Raw genomic sequence first — 17166 nt, forward strand, 5'->3', positions numbered from 1 at the left:
CCCTCCCTCCCTCCCTCTTTCTTTCTTTCTTTCTTTCTTTCTTTCTTTCTTTCTTTCTTTCTTTCTCTCTTTCTCTCTTTCTCTCTTTCTCTCTTTGGAAGCTCAATTTAGAAAGGACTCCCTTTCCATGCTTAATTTTATTCTTATACTCCTTGAAAATGTGGTCAGCCTGGATTAAACTAGTCGTTTAGCTTGATACCCATTCATTTTTATGAATACTTACTTCACTTCCTGAAGTACTGTTTCTTAGCACCCAGGTATCCACTAGGTGTTGACTCTCTCCACTTTTTACTTCTGTAATATTCTCCCCCTCTTTAAGCAGTCAAAATTTTGGTCTTTATTTTTTTCTAATCGCCGCCACACAGAAAGGCCAATTTTATTTGAAAAGTGTGCATCAACTAAGTCTAATAGAAATAGTAGGGAATGGTGCATAATTAGGATAACAGGATTAAATAATGATGGAGTAGTTGAACATTTCACTCAAATGATGATTTTTCTCATAAAGAAATCCTTGTATCATCTGTAAGTCAGAAAGAATGTAAAATAAAGGAGAACAGTTTGTTTATAGTTAAGTTTTAAGGCAAAATTTTCACGTTTAAAAAATTACAAGGTTCCAAAATGCATTTTTAGTGTGTATATTTAGACTTTATGCCACTTTGCTTACAGGGGATATGAAAGGTGAAGTGTATCCATTTGGCATAGTTGGGATGGCCAACAAAGGAGATTGCCTACAGAAAGGGGAGAGTGTCAAGTTCCAGTTGTGTGTCCTTGGCCAAAATGCACAAACTATGGCCTACAACATCACACCCCTTCGTAGGGCCACTGTGGAGTGTGTGAAAGATCAGGTAATTAAGTGCTATCTATGCCTCTGGATCTGCATCTATCCTTTGATACCCCTCCTTCCCTCATCTCATAGCACTCTTAAGTGCTGGAATTAAACTGTCGTGCCTGACTCATGTAGTTTTTATTTGGACTTCATTGTTTTGGGAGGAAGACAAGGAGAAAAAGTGACAGCATTAGCAAGGAGAAAATAAGGGTGATTGTTAATTGCTGTCACTCAGTGAGGACTATCTTAGTCGTGCTTAAGATGAATAACAATCATTTCAAAGTTGTAACTCTACTCATGAATTCTACAATACACCCAGCTGAATTTGGCTCATCAATATTAATGCCATGTTTTATAAGTCCTTTCTAATTAGAGTTAGCGTTACCTTTCAAAATGAAGTGTGTTTCCTTTCTCTATTATGTCTTCTCCATTGTAAATTTTGTGTATGTGTGTTTTCCTTTTCTAGTTTGGCTTTATTAACTATGAAGTAGGAGATAGCAAGAAGCTCTTTTTTCACGTGAAAGAAGTTCAGGATGGCATTGAGCTACAGGCAGGAGATGAGGTGGAATTCTCAGTGATTCTAAATCAGCGTACTGGGAAATGCAGTGCCTGTAATGTTTGGCGAGTCTGGTGAGTTTATTCACTGTGGTTGGATTAGTAACTGCCCTGAGTTCATTTCCCTAATTTGTTTAGTAGTATGTGCTTTGCCAGATTTCTTACCTTTTCCAATCTGTCTGTTTGGGTTTATTAGGTATATTCCACTTTTACCTCTATCTAGTATTGTCTTTTTTACCTCTAGTCATTGGCTTGAGACAGGTCTCAACTTTATATATTCGTGACTAACTTTGAGCTTGCTTACACATGCCATCTGTCATGTCCATTTTTTTACCTTTAGTATTCATTGTATGATCTTGAGGGTTTTTTTTCTTTTAAAATGACCTTGAGTCTTACATACCTGACCTGAGGAACACACTTGGGTACTATGATATGTTAGCACTGAATGTGCTGGCCTTTAATATTAGAAGGTTTCATAATTCTTGTTTTAAGAAATTCAGCTTAGGGGGCTGGAGAGATGGCTCAGCGGTTAAGAGCACTGACTGCTCTTCCTGAGGACCCGGGTTCAATTCCCAGCACCCACATGGCAGCTCACAACTGTCTGAAGATCCAGTTCCAGGGGATCTGACACCTTCACACCAATGCACATGAAATAAAGTTAAATAAACCATAAAAAAAATTTTAAAAAAAAGAAATTCAGCTTATTAACTCTTTTCTACTTGTGCTACTTAAATGTCTAATTTTTATACCTTTAGTCATCATGATTCATGCTATTAGGATTTTTAGGCTCTACATTGTTCCCTTTAACGGTAGGAATCTAGAACTGTTAATGTTAGACTTTTAAAGGTTTTCCATGTTACCTTGTTTTATGTTATCTGTGGAATTAGTCTTTCTGCAGACAAGTCTAGGGTCTCACTGAAACAATTCTTCACAGCATCTGTCTGGTTGCAGCTGAGCTGGGAAAAGTATATAAAACCAAACTTGTCTGTCTTGTCTTGCTAGCTGTCTAAGTTGAGTCAAGAGTCCCCCTCATTAAAAGTGAGTCATTTGGGTAGGACACCTACCAGATGATTGCCTTCTTCCCAGCAATTGTTGGTTTTTCTCACTTTCACACTTACAGTGAAGGCCCCAAAGCTGTTGCAGCTCCTCGACCTGATCGATTGGTCAATCGCTTGAAGAATATCACCCTGGATGATGCTAGTGCTCCTCGTCTAATGGTTCTTCGTCAGCCAAGGGGACCAGATAACTCAATGGTATGATTCCTTTGGGGATTTAAGGGAGATCAATTTACTTCAGCTTAAAGAACTTAGTGAAGCAAGGATAGCTTATTATTAGTTAGGGTTCCCAGACACATTGATTCATCCCTAATAGATACTTTGTGTAAGAACCTTTTTTTTCTTTGGTTTTTGAGACAGGCATATGCAGATAAGTGGCCTTAAACTCCCCACTCTACCTTTGCTTTACCCGTGGTAAGATTACAGGTGTATGATACCACACCAAGAAGCACATCTTGCTTTTAGGCCCTATTCAATAAGCTGCTTACTCTTAGGAGAGAATTTGTAGTAGATATAAAATTTTAAAGTAGTATTTTCATATTTTATTAGGATTATGTCTTGTGATTGTTATACACTCAGTTCATTAGCTGTTTTATTTCTTCACAGGGATTTGGTGCAGAAAGAAAGATCCTCCAAGCTGGTGTCATTGACTAACCACACCCACAAAGCACATCATTAATCCACTATGGTCAACTTGGGGGGATTCTGGTGAAGGGTTCTGAATATCTTTCTCTTCATCCCTCCTAAAATCTGGAATACTTATTCTATTGAGCTATACACCAGTTTTAACACCTTCCTCGTGTTATGTTTAAAAAAAATAAATAAATTTAAGAAACCATTTTAAAATTATGCACAGTTGCAGCCTGGGAAACTTAAGGTGGCGCCTTATAGTATCAATTTAGGAGCTTTATTTGGTGCATTTAACACAACTGGCAATTGCAAATTCCACTTCGCCTGTGTAAATGAACAATACAGACTGTTACCTTGTTGGCCCTATGAAATTCTGCACTCTAGTCAGTATATACTCTACCTTCATTACTTATCAGCCGCATTCTTTTCCTTTTCTTTCCTGTTCATTATGCTTTAATTCTGAGGACCATATGAAGGTAGACTATATTACCTTTAAAAATTGCAAAAATTTATATAGCAAACGATTTTCTTAAGTTGATGGCCAAATGTTAAAATGTTATTTTTCATATCATTTATAATCTTGTCACAATCCACTTAACGAGTTTGATTACATTTCAGTGAAAATTATCTTCCAGAGTAGTTTTTTTTTCCTGGGATGGGGTGGGGGGTAAATAACTTTACTACAATTAGTATGTATGGTGCAGAATTTCATGCAAATGAAGTGTGCCAGCAGTGTGATAATTTAAACGTATTTAAACAAAAAGACGAATGCACAAAATTGCTGCTGCTTAGATCACTGCAGCTTCTAGGACCCAGTTTCTTTTACTGATTTCAAAACAAAAAAAAAAAAATAAAAAAGTTGTGCCTGAAATGAATCTTGTTTTTTTTATAAGTAGCCCCCTGGATCCAATGTCCTGTTGAATACGGGCACTTGATCCTTGGTGCAGCTTCTGTTCAACTTTGTATCACGGGAATGGATTGGCCTAATTTCTCGGCCCTTGTCTTGAATTGGCCCCAAATAGGGTCTCTGGCTAGTGGAGTGAAGGCTTTTTGTCTAAAGGTGACAAGAGTCAGCTCAGGGGTTGTGGGGGAGGGCACTTTTCATCTTCCCCGTTGTCATTTGAGTATTTGATCTCTGGGTAAAGAGGCCATTTATCTTTGTAAACACAAAACATTTTTGCTTTCTCCGTTTTTCTGTTAATGGCGAAAGAATGGAAGCGAATAAAGTTTTACTGATTTTTGAGACACTAGCACCCAGTGCTTTCATTATTGAAACCGGAGTGGGAGGGACGGGACTGGGTGCGGCCAGCCACAAGACTCCTAGGTCGCAGGCCCACGTGGCTAGGGCGGGGACTTGGGCGCTCTGGGCGCTTACTGATTACGTAGCGGGTGGGGCCGGAAGTGCCGCTCCCGGGTGGGGGCTGTTCATGGCGGTTTCGGGGTCTCCAACAGTTTTGCAGGTTGAGGTCCGAGAACCTCCTGAAGCGGGGTCAGCGGAGCTTGAGGTAAGGCTCCAGTCTGAGTAGCATCGGGCTCCGCAGCGTGCAGTTGGCTGGCGTGTGCAGGAAGAGCGGAGACTCGGCGAGCTGGAGACAAAGGCCTGGGTGGGGGACCCTGGCAGGCTGCTGCTGTCCGTGGGGTGATCTTCGAAGCCGGAAAGGGGAGTTTCGGGAAGTGGTTGTGCCAGGCAGACCCCAGAGCTTAGATTTGCAGGAGAATAGGAAGGGGGTTTCCTTTCCGGTAGGTTGAGGGCGGGGCCGAGTACGATTGAAAAGTAGACGCCGGTCTTAAAATCCAAGAAACTGGCGGCACTCACCTGCAAGTGTTTTTGTGCTTGGATCACTTTGAGAACTTAAGTGGAAGGCCATGTGTATTGAACGGATGCCTTTGAAACTGACTTTAGTAACTCATAGAAACCCTTAAAGTGCTGTAGGTTTGGCTTGCTAGTTTAATCGTAATTACTGCTTTCCTACAGGTTCTTGCTGGTGTGAAATGACTGAGTACAAACTGGTGGTGGTTGGAGCAGGTGGTGTTGGGAAAAGTGCTTTGACAATCCAGTTAATCCAGAACCATTTTGTGGATGAATATGATCCCACCATAGAGGTGAGGCCCAATCCACTGTCTGGCCCTGGCTCCCACTTTTGGCTTTCTCTTACACACACACACACACCCTCTCTAATTCTTTGAAAGTAAAGTGGAGAGAAAGCAAGAAAGTGTTTGAGATACTGTATTCCAAAAATAAATATTAGAGTTTGTAGAAACGAGTTAATGCTTACCAAAGCATTTTTTTATACCTTTTTTTAAGGTATACAGTTTTTTAGCAGTTTGTAAACTGTTGGAAAAATACAGTATGGAGTTCATCCCATTTCTTCATGTATTTGCAATTGTTAAATAGGTCACAAGGGAAAAGATGTAGGGGATCATACAGCAGAAATAGAGAACTCAGAGTTCTGGAGAGTCCAGTTTTCATTCTTGAGCTAGTCCAAACTGAGTTGGGGTAAAAAGTTGAGATTTTGAGTCATTGTGCCTAGGAATTATATCTCTGCAGTTTAGTTATGGAATATTGAGAAAAATCACCTAAATCTCCATGAGTCTCATTTTTCTTCATGATGTTAAATTTCCATAACTCTACTGGGCTCTGGTGTAGATGTCTGCAAAGCTTAGCATTCAAGAGATTGAGGGAGGAGGTTCCAAGTTCAAGACTTGCCTGAACTGCAGTTGAGACCCTGTGTACAAAATACCAAAGAATTTTTTTCATGTATAAATTCTACCATACAGGGGGGTATCTACAGAGGCTACATTTTAATATATTTATGAGACCATATATAAGCATGGAACAATATATAAGCATACTTCCAGCACCACAGATAAGGCCTTTCAAATAGTGGGAATATTATACAATAAAAGTAAGATTATTACCATAAAACCATATCAGAAGTTTCTGGAGCTAGTTGTTTTTTATTAATGGTTTGTTTCTTTTTGTTCTTAACCTCATAGCTAGCCAGGCTGGCTTTAGATTTTGTTTTGTTTTTGAGACAGGTCTCACTGTGCTACCCTGGCTGGCCTGAGCTTACTGATACTCATTCACCTGCCTCTGTCTCCCCAGTACACACACTGTGTGTGTGTGGGGGGGGGGGGTATGCTACCTGTTAGCACTTTTAGGGTAAGTCACATAGTCAGGCTTGTTATCTTTGATAATTGCATTCCTCTAGTTTTAAATAAAGATTGAGCTTATCCATGCCCCACCTCCACACCCTTTCACATTCCCAGGATTCTTACCGAAAACAAGTGGTAATTGATGGTGAGACTTGTCTGTTGGACATACTGGACACAGCTGGACAAGAGGAGTACAGTGCCATGAGAGACCAATACATGAGGACAGGCGAAGGATTCCTCTGCGTTTTTGCCATCAACAATAGCAAGTCATTTGCAGATATTAACCTTTACAGGTACTGGGAATATTACTTTCTAAAAGTAAAATTTTACATGTGTTCTGAATGAGGGAACACAACTTTTAAAATGTGTGGATATTTATGGATGTGGGGACATTGTGCCATGGGGGTCAGAGAACAGCTAATGAAAAGTTCTCTCCTTAGGTCCTGGGATTTTGGCTTAGCAGTAGGCACCTTTGCCCACCGACCGAGCTAGTTCACTGACACGTCCATACATACCTTTTTCTTACAGGGAAAATTACTGTTGGCTTGTGTGATAGTGAGGATTTGGGGCTAAGGGATGGAGCTAGAGCTCAATGGTAAAGTATTTGCCTCGCATGTGTGGGACCCCAGTTTCAATCCCCAGTATTAAAAGGAAAGAAAGAATCTGGTTATCATCGACAGTAAAAGTTATACTGTTAGTATACTATTCATATGTAAGAAAAGCATGCTCCTAAGGAGCAGAGGAGAGAGACATCTTTATTTATTCATTTTATATTTGTGAGATAGGATGGTACTATGTATCCCAAGCTTGCCTTGAATTTACAATCCTGCCTCAGCCTCTCGAGTGCTAGCATTCCAGGTAATAGATATGCCATCATGCTTAGCCAAGATTCTTACTTTACAGAGTCAGAGTTCAGAAGCACTTTGTTGGATTTTTGGAATTGTGGTTTTCTTTTTCTTTAGCAGATCTAGACCCCAAAAAAACAGCAGGCCTCTCTTAGAGAAGTATTCTATCTTCAGGCCTTAACAAGGTTGAAACTTGATTCTGTCATTAATTAGATAAGTTTTATATAAAGATTCAAATAAAGCTCTAACTTTAGAACAAATATCTTATTTAAACTTTATTTTAAAGTCTTTAAAATAAAGATTTAACTTTAGGATGAAACACTAAATCTATGTTTCTCAGTTTGTAAATTTATTATGAGATAAGAATACTTTTTTTTTAAACTTTTTAAAAATATTTATTTATTATGTATACAATATTCTCTCTGTATGTATGTCTGCAGGCCAGAAGAGGGCACCAGACCTTATTCCAGATGGTTGTGAGCCACCATGTGGTTCCCGAGAATTGAACTCAGGACCTTTGGAAGAGCAGGCAATGCTCTTAACCACTGAGCCATCTCTCCAGCCCAAGAATACTTCTTTCGGGGTTAGAGAAATAGCTCAAGAGAACCCAGGTTCAATTACCAGCACCCACATGGGACGCCCAAAAGCATCTGTTACTCTAATTACAGGGCATCTGGTGTCCTGGCCTGGTCTGTCTGAGCACTAGGCACACATATAGTGCATTGACATACATGCTGCAGAAACACACACAAAACAAAGTAAACCTTGAAAAAAATAATACCTCCTATAGAAAGTTGCCAAGAGTAACCAACACTCAGAAGAGTGCTTGGCCCATAGTACCCACTTTGTAAGCCTGCCTACGCTCTTAAATCCAGACTTATTTCCTTGTTTCCTTAGTGTTTGATGTTCTTCGTGGAGGTAACAAAATCTTGAAACTAATTATCTTTGGTTCCTGAGGGATGACTTTATTGCTGACTGAGCACTTATTTGGGGTCAGGTATATGGCCCAGTTGATAAGGGAACTTGCCACCAAGCCTGATGACTGAGTTCAGTCCCAGGACCCACATGGTCAAAGCAAAGACCCATCCTCTGACCGCCACATTTGCACTGTGGCATGTGTGTAGTATAGCAAAATAATGTTATTTTAGAAATAGGCTCAAAGATAAATGAAGAGGAAATTTAGCGAGCTTATTCTGTAATAGCATGATACTCCAGTGATGTTCATCAGACACTGCAGACATGATAGCTGTCTAGTCAGTTTGTGTATGCTGAAAATAAGTCACTTGCTTAGAAGTCGTACACTGACATTGAGAAAAAATTGTCTGATCCTCATAGAAGGTTGAATATTTTAGGGACAGCAGTGACCAATAGGGACATGCTCCAAATGTTTAAGCTGGTTTGCAATATCCTTAACCTAGCCAGCTAACACTGGGCACTGGTGGTACTTGGGAAGTCAAGGCAAGGGGATTGAGAGTTGAAGGCTACCCTGTTCTAGGTGGTAAGTTTACTGCCAACCTGAGCTACAAAGTTAAGGTCCTGGTTTGTTGTTTTTTTTCTTGGGGGGGGGGGGTGGTCTTTGTTTAAAGGTTTGTTTTTTTGTTGTTTTGTTTTGGGTTTTTGTTTGTTTGTTGTTTTAAGATAAGGTTTCTCTAACAACCCTAGCTGGAACTTGGCTCTTTGTTCAGGTTGGCCTTGAACTCAGAGTTCTGCCTGCTTCTGCCTCTGCATCCTCTTGCTTACAAGCTGGGATTAAAGGCGTGCACTTCCAGTGCCCATCTTAGTTTCGGTTTGGTTTAGTTTAGTTTGGGGATTGGGGCTGTGGGGTGGCAAAGGATTCTGACATTACACCAAATCAGTTCTGTAGATCACCAGTAGGATGAAGTTGGGGTATATGACTGAAATCCAAGGATAGAGTCTAGAGTAGTGCTGTGCGGTGTAATAGCCATGACCAGCTATAGTTATTTAACATTTACACAAAACTGGAGAATTACTTCTTCGCCACAGAATCAACTGAGTAGTGGCTATCATGTTGGGTACCAGTTCCTATTACCACAAAAAGTTCTTTGTCAAGAGAATTTCAAACAATAACTTCTAGAATGTACCAGGTGCTATGTTGTATGTGATACCGAAAAGAAGGCTGTCTTTGCCAGGTGTGGTAGCACACAACTTTAATCCAGCGCTCAGGAGGCAGAGGTAGGTGGACCCCTGAGTTCAAGGCCAACCTGGTCTACACGGAAAAACCCTATCTTGAGAGGGGGAGCTATCTTTGATAGTTCTGGCTCTGTGCACATGCCTGCATGCAATACATTTGTTAAGAGCAAATCTGGATTTCTTGATGTTACATATCTTGGGCTTCCAGCTGTAATTTTGTTTGAGGAAAGTAATTAGGGCACCAGCCGTCTTAAAGAGTGACTCTGTTATCTTCCGTTAAATAGTGTAAAGGGAGCTTCAAAAGTTATTTAGGGGCCAGCAAGATGGCTCAGTGGGCAAAGGTACCTGCTGCCAAGCCTGACAACCTGAGTTTGATTCCCCAGGACCCATATGGTAAGAGGAGAAAACCAGCTTCCCAGGGTTGTCCTGACCTCCCCGCGCGTGCCATGACACACACATGAATTAAGGTATAAGTTAAAATTTTTTGAGTCATTTAGAATCTATAAACTCTACTTTTTATACTTATAAACTTAGATTGTTTGTGGTTTCCAATGCGATCCAGAGCCAAGCTCTTTGGAAGATCGAGGAGTCTATTCAGGACATGTGTCGGAATACAAGAGCCAGCCATTTCTAGGAAATGAATTGGTAGACACAGTCTCGTTATAGATTCTACACCAAATCTAAACTGACATTCTTAGCTTATAGGTCTATAGCTGTATCATAAGTGTTCAGAATTTGTAAGCTGAGTAATAAAAGCTAAAAGGACTTGCCACCTTTTTTTTTTTTTTTTTATGATCTACTACTGTCTTCTCTGTTGTAGGGAGCAGATTAAGCGAGTGAAAGACTCTGATGATGTGCCTATGGTGCTGGTAGGGAACAAGTGTGACTTGCCAACAAGGACAGTTGACACAAAGCAAGCCCATGAGCTGGCCAAGAGCTATGGGATTCCATTCATTGAAACCTCAGCCAAGACCCGACAGGTATGCTAGAGATTTGAGCTGTATGAGTGCTTGTTTAAGCAGAGAGGTTTGGTTGGTCAAGTGTGGTAGAGGTATATAGTCCTTATTCTTTCTAAGGGTTTTCTGATGGGTTTTGCTTGATTGGTTTTGGGTTTTTGTTAATTTTCTGTGTCTGTCTGTCACCCCCTTGCCCATTAACTCTATTCTGTAGCATTTTTATTCTGTGTTAACAGGCTCAACTCTTTCTAGTGAAGAACTTCAATTAAACATACTTTTAAGCATTTTCTATCAGCATTCCCCACTATTGAGGGTGAATCTTACTGAAGGGAATCCTCATATTTGGTAATTATAGTTTATTCTGTGCCCCTGCATTGCCCTTTTCACTTTGCTGGACCATCTTTGTATTGTTTGTTTGCTTTGCAAACTTGCCATTTTTTTATCAGCCTATCAGTGTGATCCCCTAGGAATGCTGGACTTAAGTGTCGTCTTCCTAGTTGTCTGACTTAGGGCTTCTGTTACTGTGAAGAGACACCGTGACACAGCAGCCCATAGAAAGGACAGCATTTAATATTGGGACTGATTTATAGTTCAGAAATTCAATCCATTATCATGGCAGGACATGGAGACCAGGCAGGTTCCTAGAGAAGGATCTGCAGGCAGCAGAAGAAGACTGTGTGCATGTAAGATCTCAGAGCCCACCTCCACAGTGACACAATTCCTCCAAAGCTACAGCTACTCCAACAAGGCCACATCTCCTAATAGTGCCACTCCCTGTGGGCCAAGCATTCAAACACATGAGTCTATGGGGGCCATTCCTATTCAGGTGACACCAAGTCACCCTAATTTATCACCTATTGATTTAGTATTTGAATTCACACAAAGTGTGAGAGCTTACAGTTTGGACCGTGGCAGTTTTTTCTTTGTTTTCTTTTTTCTTTTCTTTTTTTCTTTCAATAGGGTGTAGAAGATGCCTTTTACACACTAGTAAGGGAGATACGCCAGTACCGAATGAAAAAGCTCAATAGCAATGATGATGGCACTCAAGGTTGTATGGGGTTGCCCTGTGTGGTAATGTAGTACGGTGAGTTTATGTTCTCTCCTCACAACTCCTCCTATTTAACAGTAGACTCTTCCAAACAGTGTGAGCACTTCTGTCTTTGGCAAATTAAATGAGAATTTCCATGTTTTGTAGCTAGAAAATAACTTTCCTGGGAACTGGAGAAAGTATTCAGTGGCTAGGAATACTTACTGCTTTTCCAGAGGCCCCAGTTCCTTTCCCAGCATCTATGTAAGGTAGCCCACAGCCTCCTGTGACTCTGGAATCCAGTTCCCTTTCTCTGGCCTCTACAGGTACCAACATACATCTCACTCACTCACTCACACACACACACACACACACGAATATTTAAAAAATAATTTCCTTTCAAAGAGTTCTAGGGTCTGATTTATTCTTTCAACATTTATTCTACAGACAGTTTCCTATTTATAGTATTAGGAATTTGAGACCTGTGTATACCATGTTTGTGGAATGGAATTTGAAGATTCACAATATAGAAAATAAATTTCACTGTGTTCTTTTCTAGACCCTTTGAAATTTCTGACATCAGAAAAGAGCCACGTTCAAGGTAAGACAAGTTTGAAATACTTTGATTCACATTTGGTTTCTTGCCCTTGTTTCTCATACATCCCATCTCTTTCAGCTGCACTGACGCCCTGGTTCTGACATCCCTGGAGGAGACGTGTTTCTTCTGCTCTCTGCATCTCATCGAAGCTCTGCTTCTGCTCCCCTGACTCAGTAGATGAGCACAGCCATCTAACCTGAGACCTCCTCAGAGTAACTACCTCCTCACTCGGCTGTCCAACCAGAGAAATGTACCCGTTACTCCCCGTAGTGTTCTGACTTGGCTTTTTCCTCCTTAGAAACAGACACCCCTCTGCCAACCGGGTTTGTCCTCTGAAAAGCAATTTCCGCCTCGACAAAGAGAACTAAACTATAGATATGCAATTCTGTTGACAACAGTTTCTTAAGCTCTATGGTAGCAACTGCTGGTGATTTTTTTTTTTTCCCCTAACTGTTGAACTTGGCCATGTTAGTTTGTGGGGCAAATGTCATAAATTACTGTTTCCCCGTGAATATAACTAATGTTGCTGATTGGATTTGTACTGTGATCAGCTATATTCTAAAATCTGGCATCTGCTCTGAGTTCCTAAATGCAAACGTGTATACTGACGAGTCCATCCTTGTCTTCTTAGCTGCATGAAATTGAACCCAACCTTCACAACAAAGTGCCTTTTCCTAAAAGTGGTCTGTAGGCTTCCTTTGCCGTTTGTAAGTGGAATGAATATTTCAAGAACCATTGTATAGGAAAGTGACTGAGCCATCTACCTTTGAGGGAAAGGTGTGTCCACCTGATGGCAGATGCCATGTCTGTGTCCATAAAGTTAGTTTCCCTGTTTGGGATTCTCCCAAGAGAAAGATGATACTGAAACAATTATGAATAATTTCACTTAATTTTTATCTAATATTTTTTGGTAGGTTACTACTTATAAATATTTGTTATTTTTTCTTGTTTACTGATATCCTAGCATTCAATGACCTTCCATTATAACCAAATCTGGGTTATACCAGGAAACTCTCCATCTGTAGTTAGTCAAATACTATAAAAACTGGTATGTTATTACTTTATAGCAATGATCAATGATTCTTCCCACCTCAAATATAGTTTATTAGCAGACAGATTATATCTTTGCTGCATCATTTCTTCTTGGCATATATAGATAGATAGTTAGATAGAGCTGCCCTTAGTCCCCTTCTCACTACCCCCTTACCTCATCCTATAGCAGTTCAAGCATCCCACAGAATCTTGAATAATTCTTTCACAGTTGAAATAAATCATGGTGCTAATGGACCAGGGTCATGGTTTCAAAACTTGAACAAGCCAGTTAGCATCACAGAGAAAAAAAATCACCTCTATTTGCTCCCTGCCCGTTACTTCTGCTTACAGATTTTTGTCTGATGCCTGCTGTTAGCGCTACAAGGATAAAAGTGTGGTCCTGTACGAGGACTGGAAATACTCAGTGTGCAGTGGAGTAAGCTTAGAAAGTCTTTACATTTTCAGATCCTTATTTTTAGCCACATGGAAACTAAAGCCAGAGTTCATACCTCCATCCCTCTCTGCTGTCATATAACTGTTCTTTATATAGCTTTTTAAAAGTATTTATTTAAAACGTGTCGATAAGTTAGTTTGCCAAATAACAAAAGCTGATGCGTTCATTCAAATCAAGAGATACCCTTTGCTGTTTGAGAAAAGAATGTAAAATACCATAAGTGGTTGGTGTACAGGGGCTGGGGATTCCCATTTGCAGGTCATGCCCTGGTAATTCATCGGTGAGTTTTGTTTTTCATGGTAATACTTAAAACTCAGCCCAGTTATTCTAATGAAAAGTAAAATTAGATATCTTGATTGAAAAAAAAAATGAAATTAATTCCAAAATGGCCATTTTCTTTTCTGTTCTTGTAATACCTTAAAACTTACAAAGAACCTTGGGGCTCTTTTGTTTGTGACAGGACCTTGCTGTGTAGTTCTGGCTGGCCTCAAACTCACAGCAGTCCTCTCTGCTCAGCCTTCCAAGTGCTGTGATTACAGGCATGTTTCACCACATCTTCCTGATCCTTTACTTTCTAATATGAATTTTCATTGTTAAGCAAATTCCCCATCACCTTGGAACAAGAAACATACCCTGTGCTCCTCAGTGCTAATGCTGGGACCATTCACATGGGGTTTGTGCTCCTAAACGCTGCCTTTAAGAGCATTGCTCAGTCATCCTCCCTCAGCTGCTGAGCCCATCACCTCTGCTTGTTTTGTTTTAATGTGTCTGCGTGACTGGTGATGTGTATCCAAAAGTCTGTTAAACTTAAGTGTCCGGTTAGGGAGAAAGTTACTCCTCTTTGCTTCTTTTGACCATACCCCTCATGTATATGTCTATGGTTGGTCTCCAGTATGTCCTGAGCACAGAAGTATGCGAATGGAGCCAGTTAAGGCTTCAGATGCTCTTGGTAGCTTATGTTCCACGGGGTATGAATTTTGGCACAACAATGACAAACTTAAAAGCTAAGTAAGTTGAGTTGGTGTGGTATCAAAAAGTGGATTTAGAATGTGTGATTTCTAAAGATAGTTCCGGTGTACCTCAACTGTAAAGCCCCTCCCTGAATTTAAGTGCCTGGCCAGCTGTCGCAGATGAACGTATTCCTTTAAGGCAGTTAGTTATTTTAAGCATTGTTCACACATTGGAGAGTATGAAAATGAAGTGTTCCCAGAGCTCTGATACCCAATCTTGTAAACCTGTTAGATGCGCTCTGCTCCAGCATGGAAAGTATGTGAGTTGGTAACGCAGTACTGTGTTTACTGGTCTTCCCGTAAGAGTGCTGTGTATGGAGTGGTCGTGGGTTGGTTTTATTTAGCCAGCCACCTGTAGAATCAGCCTTTTAACTGCTGTGAACTTTTTCATGACTTGAATATGAAGATAGACACAAACTTTATAAAGAGAAATGTCTGTTTTCCCCATTTTAGAGTGTGTGTGAGCTTAGTCTTGTCTTCCTTTGCATTGAGTGATAAACCTCAGCTGGCAGCTCCGCCAAGGACTGGAGATGATTGGAGATGTGCATTCCTCCCCAGACCCCGTCTCCGCTGGGCATGAGAGGCAGAGCTAACGATGGAAAACATTTGCCTGGGTGGTTTCTGAAATAAAAGAGAGAGAGATGATAGTTCTTAAACAGTTTTTATTTTTGCTATTTCTTTAAGCTGTCTGGTGTACCACAAATTTATTTTAAGATGGGTTTTTTTTTTTTTATAAGAATTGTTTTAAGAGTGTTCTCATGAGATTAGTTGTAGATATTTTTAAAAATACAACTGGGTTTTAAAAGTCTAAGTACTGCTCTAAGCAAGTATTTGAACTCTGGAGAGAAGGGGGGTGGTGGAAGTTGTATGACTTTTGTATTTCCGTGCTGTCAAATAAAGGTCAGAACATCAACTGTGCACACCTGCTGTTCCAATGAGAACTGTTGGCCCCGTGGCCTAAGTGAAGGGGCTGATACTTTAAGTTGACTGTTATATTGTAAATTAATCCATTCTAATTTTTAAAATCTTGATTGACTGTTTTCCTTGTTAAATAATTTAAAAAAAAATAAAAAACTGGAAGTTCTTTGCTTACCTGTATTTTCCTCAAAGGGTTCTTAATATATGTAGAAAATTTATTTTAATTTAAGATATTCATTTGCCATTTGAACAGTGTTGGGGAGACTCAAGCTAATTTGATCTCAATACAATAAGTGATCTCCTCGGTTCTTCACTGAGACTTCTCTTTCTGTGGTTTTGTTACTCCAGGGCCCCATTGTGTTAAAGTAGCATGATGAAGTTTGACGGGGTCCTGCTCTACCCTGCTAGACATGAGTCTTCCCTTCACACCATACAGCCACACTGCTCAGTACCTGTTCTGGGGTCCCTTGTCTCATTGTATGGATCAGTCACACATTTTATCTAAAGGTTCAACATGAGAGCAGTGTAGCAACACATTACTAGTTTATTGTGTGAGCTGGCAAGTTCTTAATGTGTCCACTCTATAAACTAAACGTGCTTATGTATATCTGTCCAGGAAGAAACAGTATGCACACAGGTGAAAGTTTGTGTGTTGCTCCCTGAAATTGTATGCATCCATGGGGAGACTTGGATTGTAGACCATATATACAAACATATTTGGTTATATATAAGTCAAGGTTTGCTTTGCCTGGGGGGATTATTCAAAACTATTTGTCATACTCTCGTTCATGAATAAGAGGCACACATTAATAATCCTAGCACTGGGGCGGTAAAGGCAAGAGGAGAAAAGTTTAAGTGGCAAAATACGGCTGAGTAGGACCACTCAGGGTAAGGATGTTTTGGACTGACAGTGAAGGCCCACCTAAGGAAGCTAAGATTCAGCTCTGCAGCTCTGTCCTGTGGGTTTCACCTCGTAACCGGCAGTACTCAAGGTCATCAGAAGGCCAGCGTAGCTGCGTGAGTTACTTGATACCCATAAATACATGAAAAGAGGTCCTGTGTGACCATTTTTTCAAAACTGCCTAAGAAGGCTTTGTAATGCTTTTAAAATAACCAAGCAATAACACGTGGTCCTTCACCTTACTAAATGAAGAACCAAAATGAAGAATGTACCAAAGTAGATAGCAAGTGTGCTTTTCAGTGTCAAAAGGAGCCGAAATGGCTGGGTGAGTGGGCCTACAGTACTGATGATGGTTTTCACTTGGAGACTTACGTCACACGGATTACTTCATACCTCATCATCATTTTAACCCATTTGGTAATGAGAACTGGTTAGTCTTTGCTTAGCAAGGCTAAGTTCAGCTGCCACGGCTGTGTAGGAACCTTTGTGGGTGAAAGTGTTCTCAACGGTTCTAAAGATAGAGACAGCTATGCCTGACGGGGGCAGATGTGCTTGGAAGCTAGCAGCTGTCAGAGCTTTTAAAGATAGGAGCCTGAGGTCTTGCCCAGTCTAGGAAAAGCATTTTTCCAGAACGGTTGCTGTGGATGTGACAAAATTGGTGGTATTAGCGTTTTCTGTAGGCCCTTGAGCCGTGCGGATTATGTATGGTAGTTAAGTCTGAAAGAAAAGCCTTACACATTATTTTAAACAGTTTGGTATGCGTAAAATCAGTTCTCCACCTTTACAGCTCAGGCCAAGTGTGCCTGACCTACATGTTTTTTAAGTCCATGGGAGACAGAATTTTTTTTTTTTTTTTTTTTCGAGACAGGGTTTCTCTGTGGCTTTGGAGCCTGTCCTGGAACTAGCCCCGTAGACCAGGCTGGTCTCGAACTCACAGAGATCCGCCTGCCTCTGCCTCCCGAGTGCTGGGATTAAAGGCGTGTGCCACCATCGCCCGGCCTCTCTGTGGTTTTGGAGCCTGTCCTGGAACTAGCTCTGTAGACCAGGCTGGT

The 17166-nt window shown here is 40.6% G+C and overlaps 2 protein-coding genes across 7 annotated transcripts in view; both read left to right on the plus strand.

The window, feature by feature from the left end:
- Positions 1–4316, plus strand: part of Csde1 (cold shock domain containing E1) — a 42098-nt gene extending 37782 nt beyond the window's left edge. For all 6 annotated transcript variants that reach the window (XM_005357128.3, XM_005357130.3, XM_013349897.2 and 3 more), the window contains 4 exons: positions 667–845; positions 1293–1456; positions 2502–2634; positions 3043–4316. In XM_005357128.3, coding sequence (XP_005357185.1) covers positions 667–845; positions 1293–1456; positions 2502–2634; positions 3043–3090 — 524 coding nt within the window. In that variant the 3' untranslated portion in view covers positions 3091–4316. The remainder of the gene's footprint in view (positions 1–666; positions 846–1292; positions 1457–2501; positions 2635–3042) is intronic.
- A 135-nt stretch (positions 4317–4451) lies between these two features.
- Positions 4452–15369, plus strand: Nras (NRAS proto-oncogene, GTPase). The gene is made up of 7 exons (XM_005357126.2): positions 4452–4571; positions 5042–5169; positions 6337–6515; positions 10039–10198; positions 11135–11258; positions 11761–11802; positions 11878–15369. Exons 2-5 carry the CDS (start codon positions 5059–5061, stop codon positions 11252–11254), a joined length of 570 nt encoding a protein of 189 aa, XP_005357183.1. The 5' UTR covers positions 4452–4571; positions 5042–5058; the 3' UTR covers positions 11255–11258; positions 11761–11802; positions 11878–15369.
- Positions 15370–17166: the final 1797 nt, after the last annotated feature.

The sequence above is a fragment of the Microtus ochrogaster genome, chromosome 21 (genome assembly GCF_000317375.1).
Source record: "Microtus ochrogaster isolate Prairie Vole_2 chromosome 21, MicOch1.0, whole genome shotgun sequence".
Lineage (NCBI taxonomy): Eukaryota > Metazoa > Chordata > Mammalia > Rodentia > Cricetidae > Microtus > Microtus ochrogaster.

What these genes read in the sequence shown, in the direction of transcription:
- Nras (XM_005357126.2), top strand. Translation starts at nt 5,059, where the DNA reads ATGACTGAGTACAAACTGGTGGTGGTTGGAGCAGGTGGTGTTGGGAAA. An exon ending in AATATGATCCCACCATAGAG is followed by an intron (nt 5,170 to 6,336) that starts GTGAGGCCCAAT and finishes TCACATTCCCAG; the next exon opens with GATTCTTACCGAAAACAAGT. An exon ending in GCAGATATTAACCTTTACAG is followed by an intron (nt 6,516 to 10,038) that starts GTACTGGGAATA and finishes TCTCTGTTGTAG; the next exon opens with GGAGCAGATTAAGCGAGTGA.